At 34.3% G+C, this 10634-nt stretch overlaps 1 protein-coding gene across 3 annotated transcripts in view; it reads left to right on the top strand.

Moving 5' to 3' along the window:
* Positions 1-4158: 4158 nt before the first annotated feature.
* The window catches only part of LOC127857082 (WD repeat-containing protein 35-like), a 45505-nt gene continuing 39029 nt past the window's right edge, over positions 4159-10634 (top strand). For all 3 annotated transcript variants that reach the window (XM_052393417.1, XM_052393416.1, XM_052393415.1), the window contains exon 1: positions 4159-4320. In XM_052393417.1, the coding sequence (XP_052249377.1) occupies positions 4297-4320 (24 nt within the window). In that variant the 5' untranslated portion in view covers positions 4159-4296. The remainder of the gene's footprint in view (positions 4321-10634) is intronic.

Here is a 10634-nt window from a genome sequence, read left to right as displayed (position 1 = left end):
AATGTAAATTATCAGGATTTTTAGTTAGGTTAATGTCAGAGTCACATGGTTAAACAAGAAAAGTGTTTTTAGAAACACTATGTCCCCTATTGCGCCGCTTTGAAGCTATATATTTGACCTTTGACCTTAAAGGATGACCTTTAACCTTTCACCACTCAAAATGTGCATCTCCAAAATATCAAGCTGCTATCTTCAATATTGCAAAAGTTATGGCAAATTTTAAAGTTTGACGCAAACATACACTCAAACCAACAAACAAACCTACAGACAGATAGACCTACAGACAGGGAAGAAACAATATGTCCCCCACTATAGTGGTGGGGGACATAAAAAAGTTCTTGGTAGCAATTATTCCCATAAACCACTGAAAGGTGTCAATCAAACTTAGAAGGAATTACGCTAATGCTACATATTGTCAGGAAGTCTGCTTTCGGTAACGGACATGACACCAAAACCTCCACAATCTGATCAGTGTAAACTTTTTATATAAATGATGATTATTTGCAAGTTAAATATTTACATAGCATTTTACAGTCTGTGATATTTTCTAATTTAGTATATGAAGTTAAATGTATATAATCTGTTTAATTAAATAATGTACACATTTACATCCATTGTTGCAGGATCTGTTGCTGGGAAACATTTTGCTCCCCCATCGGATTTATGTACAATACTTTGTTGTCTTTCGGTTGCACAACCTGAAGAAAATAAAAGAGGCCCCCAGAGGGCCTTGGGGTGCTAACCTGAATAATATGCGATCTTAATAATTAGTCCCACTGGCAGGAATCTTGAAAATTTAACCTATTTAGAAGAATTTTAAAGTTTTTTTTTCTATGTACATATATAAAAATAATTTGACTGCTCCAGGTTGGGGATATTTTTTTGAACAAGAAAAATAAATTTAGCAATCAAGATGAAAATACTATAAATTGTTCATGCCAAAAACCTATTATCTATGCCTTATGTTTTCAGAGGTTTTTTTAAGTTTTTACTAACTACATACTTTCTTGTATGAACACGATGGCCCAGCAGGACAGGGCAAATTTTAACCTGTGTGCCTAAATTTGAACAATATTGGCAGATGTCCACTTGGCAATTTTGTATGCACAATATTTATCCTATATGCCTTGTGGTTTAAGCGAAGACTATTTGTGAAGTATTTTTAGTATATACATGTAGGGAAAACATATTGGGCCCCAGGGTGGGCCTAACTTTTGGCCCCAAGCCTGTAATCTCAACAATCTTTGTAGAAGCCCACTATACGAATGCCAAAAATGTAAGCTCTATGCCATGTGTTTTGAGTGAAGATTTTTGAAGGGTTTACTGTTCACATAGAGGAAAAACAGATTCATCACAGGACAGGGCAAATTTTGGCCCCAGCTCTGTTATGGAACCAATTTTTGTAGAGGCCCAGTAGACAATGTTTCATGCCATTTATACATGTATCCAAGTTAAAAATTTGACAACCGTGATATTTCGCAAGTAAATTGAGAATCATTTTCACTTACTATAAGAGACAAGTGGAATCCACCCTCATTGACTGCTCCAACCAGATGATCATACTCCAGTATCTGCACCTTTGCATAGAAAATAGTACACTTAAGACAAGAGCAACGCTCTGCGGCAGGTTCAGTCTTGAATAAATGAAAGCTTGTCAGAATTATTTTTAAATCACAAAGACCTTGACCTTTGACCTAGTGACCTTAAAATTGAGTGTGGTGTGTAGAACACATCAAAGTGCATCTACATATAAAGTTTCAAAGTTGTAAGTGAAGCACTTTCATTTTAGAGCCAAAGTAAAGGTTTTAGCACGACACAGACGTCGGACAGCACGAGCTGGCTATGACAATACCTCGAGATTTCTCTGAAAACAGCCGAACGTATAATACTCAATCAAGTTATTCTTGAAAATAACAATATAGACTTCTTTTAATCAATGCTTTATATACTTTTATTCATTGAGACCATCAAACAATTCCTAATAAATACCAAGTAAATGCACAGATTTAACATGAACCTTCATGCAGTTATGACCATATTTCATAATATTTAAAAATATTTCAATGCTTAAAAGTTTTTACATGTTCCAGCAACTGTCACAAAATCTCAGCCCTTTAATTTCAGGTGAGCTAAAATATGGTTTCCATCATATTGGTCAATGCAAAGGGTTATTTCTTAATAACGTTAATGTGCTGTCATTTTAATGTACCCGGTAAATGTTTAAATGTTCACGGAAATGCCTCAAAGTTAAGGTATTAAGATTTTATTATTGAACATGCTACATACCTCGCTTAAATACCTGTGTTTATCAGGGTCTTGTGCCAAAAATATGGCAGTCCATACTGTACTTGCTACATGGAGAACACTGCCATCCAAAGGCAAACACAGCAGATGTAAAAATGCATCTATTATCTAAAATTAAGTATTTAAGACATGCCATAATTAAACAATCATTTTAACACATGAAGTCAGAACAACCAGATATACTGTTATCATGACAACAAAGTTTGTGTGTTCATTGAAATGTTTTCCATTTATGTGTTGGCATTGTATATTTGTTTATATGTTTTTAATTAATTGGTTATTAAAATATATTCAATAAACTCAAGCCAAGCCATCAATTTTTCTGTTCAAGTTAGAAACAAGTACACATCAGTGAATAATGAAATAATAATAAGAACACCATGAACAATTTAGAAGCAAGACATGGATTAAATAATCATTGGTACAACTATCTGTGTAAACAACAAACTATAAAACACCATTTACTCTACATTATTAGAAGGAGACTATTATACATCCCTGGAAACATGTAAATAATTATTTCAAGATAAATGAGATTTTCAAGTCTGCTTGCAAATTTTTAGCAAAGGAAAATTGACAGACAATACTTCAGTATGTTTTTTGGTAAACGTACAGCTTAATTAAATTTTTTTCACATAGTCAGTATAGTGAATCGATATGCATGACAATGTTCTGTGCAAGTGAATTTCATATAAACTTAGCCTAAGTCTTAAGCATGATTACTGTGTTCTAGAGCTTTACATTTGTTGGTCATGTTGATGTAATGTTTTAAATCTATAGCCAGTGGCCAAGGTTAACGATTCCGACAACACTTATTTGCATGTACATGTAACCCTTTTGGCTTTATCATCGTGAACTCACTTTTGAAGCGAGTCAACAGCATCTTGAAACCCATAGAGAAAGTGTAAACAATAAGCTAGATGCGGTATTTAAAGCGGGTATATACGATCTTGTCAAATATTTATTAATTAATATAAAATGTGTAAAAAACTTATTATACATATATTTCAATATAAACTAAAATAAAAGTTAAGAAGAACATGTGTCGAAAAATGCTGAATAAGCCAGATATTTAATTCTGAAATCGAAAAAGGCTGTACATCCGAATTCGCCAGCATGTATATCATGCATGTACGATGTGAATCTAAATTTAGTTTAACGGTTCATTTGAAATTCCTGCAGCGATATCGATTCATACGACACACGAACACTTACTAAAAAGACGAATGCATCGGTTATTGTACGAAAATAATTACGAATTATCTTCGTCACAATCGGCTCGGGGCGCTAATTTGTATTTGCTGTATTTTGTGAAATTCGTCTTAAATGTATCATTTTTCTTGCATATTGTGTGTTATTATAACATATTTGTATCAATATTTTACAATTCAGCACATATAAAAATCGTATATACCCGCTTTAACAGGCACAAAAATTCGATTCGAAATATTAAAACACCTGTAGACTGGGGTGACCCACGTCTTGCCAAAATAAGGGCACCATATAACACACTATGCATCTGCGGAAGTGCAGGTCAACAGAACAGGAACTTCAAAATGCTGGAGGGGTGTAAACAATAAGCAAGGTGCAGCATTTAACAGGCACATATCTTCGAATACCAAAATGACCATTAAAAAACACTGGAATCGCACTGTTAAAATACCTGTAGACTTCGGTGACCCACGTCTTGCCAAAAAAACAAAACGTTCGCACGTTTTGATTTCTTCCTCTCTGATGTAATTGTCGGCGTCAATAAAAGAGGGAAATTTTAACACCGCCATTTTTTACAACAGACTAAGTTATCTCCCTTCGTGGGCGGAGTTAACACCGCACTACTTTTGAGAATACTCTTTGGCTGTTAATTTATTTGGAATACAGCGTTACCGCAAGTGTTTTGGAACTTGTTTACGTATCGGACTGTAAAATACCGTTTGACAGATTACTAAAGTTGTTCAGATGAAAATAACGTCAAACACGTTATAACATTGAAACATGTTCGTGTATTTGAGTAAAAAGGTAAGGACAACGATACGCGTTTAATTTCACAACTCGTTGCTAATGAAGCTTGCTCTCTCATGTTGTCTCTGTGAATTTTCTTCCCAATTTCAACCCTCATGTAAACTCAAAATCAAAGCCAACTTCATTTCCTATTAAACACTCATCCAATCCAACTTAATGTTTTCTGTAACTAAAATCCAGGCTTTCAACAGAATTTTTGCAGGTAAAGCGGCAAGGCACCCCTATGTTTAGTCCAAATAAACGAAATAAACGTACAGTAAGTCATTATGTTCCGGCTTTCATCCACTGCCGGCATTTTTCTATAGGCTGGTAAGGATAGAGAACTTTCAGAAACATTATTTTTTTCTGTAGTGTCATGTTAAAGCGGGTATATACGATTTTGTCAAATATTTATGAATTTATATTAACTGTGTAAAAAAACTTATTATATATATATTTCATTATAAATTAAAATAAAAGTTAGAAAGAACATGTGTCGAAAAATGCGAAATAAGTCAGATATTTAATTCTGAAATTAAAACGGCTGTACAGCCTAATTCGCCAGCATGTATACCATACATGTACGATGTGCATGATCTAAACTTACTAGGGGTGTTTCAGAAGTTCATGGATTTTCGCTATAACTTTCATTTGGTAACATAAATGGACAAACAAATAGCATGTTAAGAATATTTCGTCCTTTCCAAATCTACTCTCTAAATATCATGGTAATACATAAAACAATAAATATATATCAGAGATTTAAACATGTGCACAATGCGCACACCGACGCACGTGTAACGTTTCTTTCAACATCAATGACGTAATGATGTTAACAACTGTCAAATCTTTTCCACATAATCACCTCCAACGCGTATGCACTTTATGTGTCGGGAAATCCACTTGTCAAAAGTGTCTCTATACCAGTCAGCGTCAAAAGACGACACGATTCGCTTTGCTGCAACTGTAAGTTCCTTTTTACTTGCAAAGCGAATACCGCGCAACTGTGATTTAACTTCCGGGAAGACACGGAAGTCCATAGGGGCCAAATCTGGGCTGTAAGGAGGACTTAGGCGCTTTAACGTGAAATTTGTCGTAAATTCTGTTTATCAATGACATTTAAACCAAATTTAAATTCGCGTAACGCTCATACTTATAATAAAATACATGCGTGCGCCGCATGTCATTACTGAGGTCTCTATGGCAACGCGTTTCAAACGCGCTTTATGGAATTTGGAATACCTGACGCTAATTGCTTAGAAGATGCATATTAGTGGATGTTTTTTTTAAATATTAACTGTTTCTTTAATACAATGATATTTGACGAGTTTTCCATAACGTTACTGATATATTTAGGTGACTGATGTGACACATTTTGGACGACCTTCTTTTGAACAAGTTCTGAGTTGGTGAATATATTATTGCAATACACGATATGATTTCAGTAGAAGTGATCATGTATATTTTTTTCTCTTTTGTTCTTTTGTGAATACATATTATGTGAGACTGTTGTGTTGAGGAAATAAAGTATTGGTTCACTTAGACACGTTATTTCGTTTATTCCTAACAGTGCCTTCAAATCTAAAGTCATGTTAATATGTACAATGTATAACGAATTCATTCCGACCCAAATGTTTTTTATCATGTACACAAGTGCTGAATACGGAATTCATGCATTTTTAGCTTATATATAAAGTCCGTGATAATTGGTTTGTATAATATGTAAATTTCATTGACTTTTACCAGCAAACTAATAAGTTATAGCGAAAATCCACGAACTTCTGGAACACCCCTCGTAGTTTAACGGTTTATAATACAAAGACGAATGCTTTGGTTATTGTAGGAAAATATGTACGTCACTATCGGCTCGGGGCGCTTATTTGTCTTTGCTGCATTTTATGAAATTCGGCTTTAATGTATAATTTTTCTTGCCTATTTTGTGTTATTGTAACATATTTTATCAATATATTACAATTAAACACATATAAAAAATCGTATATACCCGCTTTAAGTTATGATTTTTTTGTCAAACAAATGCATGTTTACAAACATTGGTTGAACTCTTGGTCATCACGCGCTTGTAGTTCCATAAAGATGTTTCAGAACGAGCGATTACCGTTCACATTTTTTTGGAATGGTGAAAAATTGAAGATAATTATTTTGTTGTTCTGTGGTTTGAAATACTAAAAGGTTGGTGTTATTAGGTGAAATTATGTATATTTTATGTCTTACAGTCATCAATAGGACTTTCCACTTTCATTTAAAGAAGAGAAACATCATTTTGTAAAGGTCAATAGGTGATCACTTTGGGTATCACTTGACACATAACTTGGGGGACGTATACACGATATCGTAACTTCGACACGCGTATATTTCCTGCATGTTTTACATATTTATTCTGCTGTGCACTGCCTATTTTTTGTCATTAAAGTTTTTTATCATGCACAGCATATATTGCAATTAAATATATTCATAATATTTTCCCCCGTTTTTAATGTAAATAAATGAACTGACCAAAGGAAGACAAACTGGTATCAGGGTAATAGTTCGCCTTTATTAAAATGTAAAAATAAACAATGTTATTAAAACATGAACTGTAATAAAACTAAATATAGTAATGTGGTTTTAGCTCACATGATAAGATTGTGCTACAAGAATAGCACAATAGCATTTGAGTGTTATAATTTTAGCCCAGATATGATGAATATGGTGGCTCTATTTGATTAGCATGGGTTGGTTGGTCTGTCTGTCGGTCTTGTGTGTTGACTTTGATTTATCTCGGTGGCCTTTCAACAGAGTGGAATGAAATTTAATACTAATATGCAAAACCATACTCTGCATTTACCCGTCAGTTGTTTTTATGCCCCTGGATCGATAGATCAGGGGTATATTGTTTTTGTCCTGTCTGTCTGTCATTCTGTCCCAAAACTTTAACCTTGGTTAAAGTTTGATAACTTTTGCAATATTGAACATACTGACTTGATATTTACCATGCATGTGTATCTCATATAGCTGCTCATTTTGAGTGGTGAAAAGTCAAGGTCAATGTCATCCTTCAAGATCAAAGGTCAAATATAGTTTTATTTTTCTTTCCTAAAACTAACCTTTGTTAAAGTTTTATCATAACTTTTTTAATATTGAACACAGCAACTTCATATTTGGCATGCATGTGTATCTCGTGGAGCTGCACATTTTGAGTGGTGAAAGGTCAAGGTCAACCTTCAAGGTCAAAGGTCAACATTAAAAAAATTAACTTTCATTTCTCCATTCAATCTCTTACTTACTTCTCGTGCAGCTGCACATTTTTATGCCCCCGGATCGAAAGATCGGGGGCATATTGTTTTTGGCTTGTCTGTCATTTAATGTGTGTGTCCCAAAAATTTAACCTTGGTTAAAGTTTGGTCATAACTTTTTGAATACTGAAGATAGCAACTTGATATTTGGTATGCATGTGTTTCTCATAAAGCTGCACATTTTGACGGGTGAAAGGTCAAGGTAATCCTTCAAAGTCAAAAGTAAAAAAAAAAATCCAAGGGAAGTAATTAGCTTTAAAAGGGAGATAATTTCTAAACCTGCCAAAAGATATATTGAAATTATATTTCAAAGCATCGCACTAGGGGGCATTGTGTTTCTGACAAACACATCTCTTGTTTATGAATTCACTTCAAACTGAACTGGTTGTCATTGTTGCTTAAGGTTGATATTCAAAATGGCCAACATATCTGACTAGTTACAATTTTGCTGTGGCAAGGTACTGTATGGTGGTATTATTCACATGGAGTGATAGCTCTTGTTTAGTTTTTGAACTCTAGTCAATTCTATAAAACATTTCTCTACATTTCAGAAATATTAACAAACTGTCAAAAGTGACAATAAAAAACCTCTTTGAGATGATCCTGATTGCACACATCTATAAATAGATATGAGTGTCGGAATCGATTGACTTGGATCGGAATTGGATATGTTGGGTGCGTTTTTTAAATGCGTAATTTACATTCTTATACTTGCTTGATTTCATTCAAACAGGACTTAAATTGTAGATAAAAGAATTATCTTTAATCCCACAACAAAAGAGAAATATGTCTTACGTAATTGTTGAATTTGCCGCGAAAATGCAAAAGGACGACTGGAACTGAATGACTGTTCTCCCAGAGCCTTAGATAATTTTTCAATATTTCATTTTTTAAATTTTTTTGCTCTGGCGGCTCTGTGAGTACATTCATAAACGCAATCACAGTTTTGCACACAGATTTCATGCACATCACTAAACAGACATTGTGCGTTATCAATTAAGGAAAGTGAAACTTAAAAAAATACATTAAATACCTGAATGGCAGCCTACGGACATTATCCTTTGCATGCAACCTAAAAAAAACAACAATGTTTCAACAATCTATTCTTGCTGATTTTTTCAATTTGAAATTTGGATCCATATTTATATTCAACACCTGTTCTACATGTATATCGTTATCGACTAAGGTTACATCGTATATCATGATGTGTTAAAGATTGGTGTTCTGCGACCTAGCCCATAGCGACACTTTTTTGTCAGCAACATTGCAACAGTTTCCCAATATGGTGGATAAAGTGTACAAAAGAATAACAAAGTTAATAAAAAGGCAATTATTTCCTGTTTAATGGTACCATATGCATGAGCTTGTGCTTTAGACAGGTAAATGTTGATAAGTTTTTGCAGTATCAGTGTTCCTTAGCATTTTCAGTGGTGATCAAACTTTGCACCTTTGGACAAAAGACGGCGCATATTGCAACTCTCAGCAACCCTTTGAATTATAAAGCTGAGAGCTGAATTATTGCAACTACCCTATGTAAATAACTTATTGGACTCTGGCAAGTTGCGGGGCATTTTGAATATTTTCTGAAATTTCCTGCCTTTTTTTATGAAAGATTCATATTTTGGTGTTATCTTGTGCTATTGGAGGAACTGGAATACCCTGAGAAAACCTGACCTGTATGGTGACTACTTACCATGCTCACAGGTGCTAGAAGCAGACATTGAACAAAGGGTGGCCTCGTTGAAAAGTGTTTGTACCTTAGTAGTTTCATAAAAGAATGTCCAGCTAGTTTATTGGTAGGTGACCTACCACTAAGCTAGGTTACCCCTAACCTAACTGGACATTCTTTTATGAAACAATTGTGTTTATTTCAAAGTCTTTATGTTCCTTCCATGCCTTAGGCTGAATGTTCCACCATTCATACCAAATAACATTCTAGATGCTCAATGTTGGAATGAATTTTAATGATTGCTGCAATATCCAGCTTTTAAGATTTGATACTGCATTAAAATTCAGCATGGTCATGTTGATGAGTACCAGGAGAAAACCCTAACTGTCTGGGATTGTTACCATCAAACGCATTCAAATGAGCTAAGAGCGGAGAGCGAACCTATGTTGCCTAGATGAAAAGTGCTTCACCAGTCAGTTTGCTAGCTGGACAGCCATCTATAAATCGCTGTTGCAGAGGGGGTTCATTTAATTAACATTGCTATTTTATAAAATAATGTCTTTTCTTTCTAATCAATCATTTTCAAAATAATTGTTTCTTACTTACATATCGTCGCTGTCGTTCTCAAACCTCGTAGCTCCAAAATTTTCAAAATATTTTTTTCTTCTTTTCCGAATATATTAAGTCTGGCGCGTGTTTTGTGCTATATCTCGTAGCTCTACGCCAATCAGAGCCCTTGAAAAAGCCACTTGACGAAATGTTGTAGAATGATTATTGGCTTTTTTTCCTGGTGAAAAGTCGTAGCGACGCCATTTCACCTATAGGTACGTTGTTTCGTTTGGACAAATTTGACAAAAACGTTTTTATAAAAAAAATTATTTGCAACTACGAGGTTTCCTATCAGGACGAATTGTCGTACCTCATAAAAATGACAAAACTGTGGTGACAAAATATCGTAGCTACCATGTCTGACTGTCAGTATGACTTATCAGTATGACTTACGCGTCTACGGCTTATACCGTATTTTGCAGCTTCATTTGTTTGGCATTTTTACAGAATTTCAATTTCTAAAACATCGTTATAAAAAAATGAGACGGTTTTTTCTCTCTCCTGAAAAGTTGGCATTTTGTAGCTACGGGGTTTGAGAACGACAGCGACGATATGCATACACTCCCTCATACTTGAAAATAACTCTGTTAAGTTTTTGATTTTATCTTACCAGATCTATTGCAACTTCTATTTTATACAGTCACATGCATTAATTGTAATACTATTTGTATTTTGATATGTTTGGAAAGTGAAGCAATGACTGAAATTTTGACATTCATTTTATTAGAGTTAAAATTGAAGTGGCGAAATAACATTTACTA

Source organism: Dreissena polymorpha, chromosome 14, assembly GCF_020536995.1.
Source record: "Dreissena polymorpha isolate Duluth1 chromosome 14, UMN_Dpol_1.0, whole genome shotgun sequence".
Classification (NCBI taxonomy): domain Eukaryota; kingdom Metazoa; phylum Mollusca; class Bivalvia; order Myida; family Dreissenidae; genus Dreissena; species Dreissena polymorpha.
Note: the sequence above shows the minus strand (reverse complement) of the source record. Positions and strands in the feature narration are given on the sequence as shown.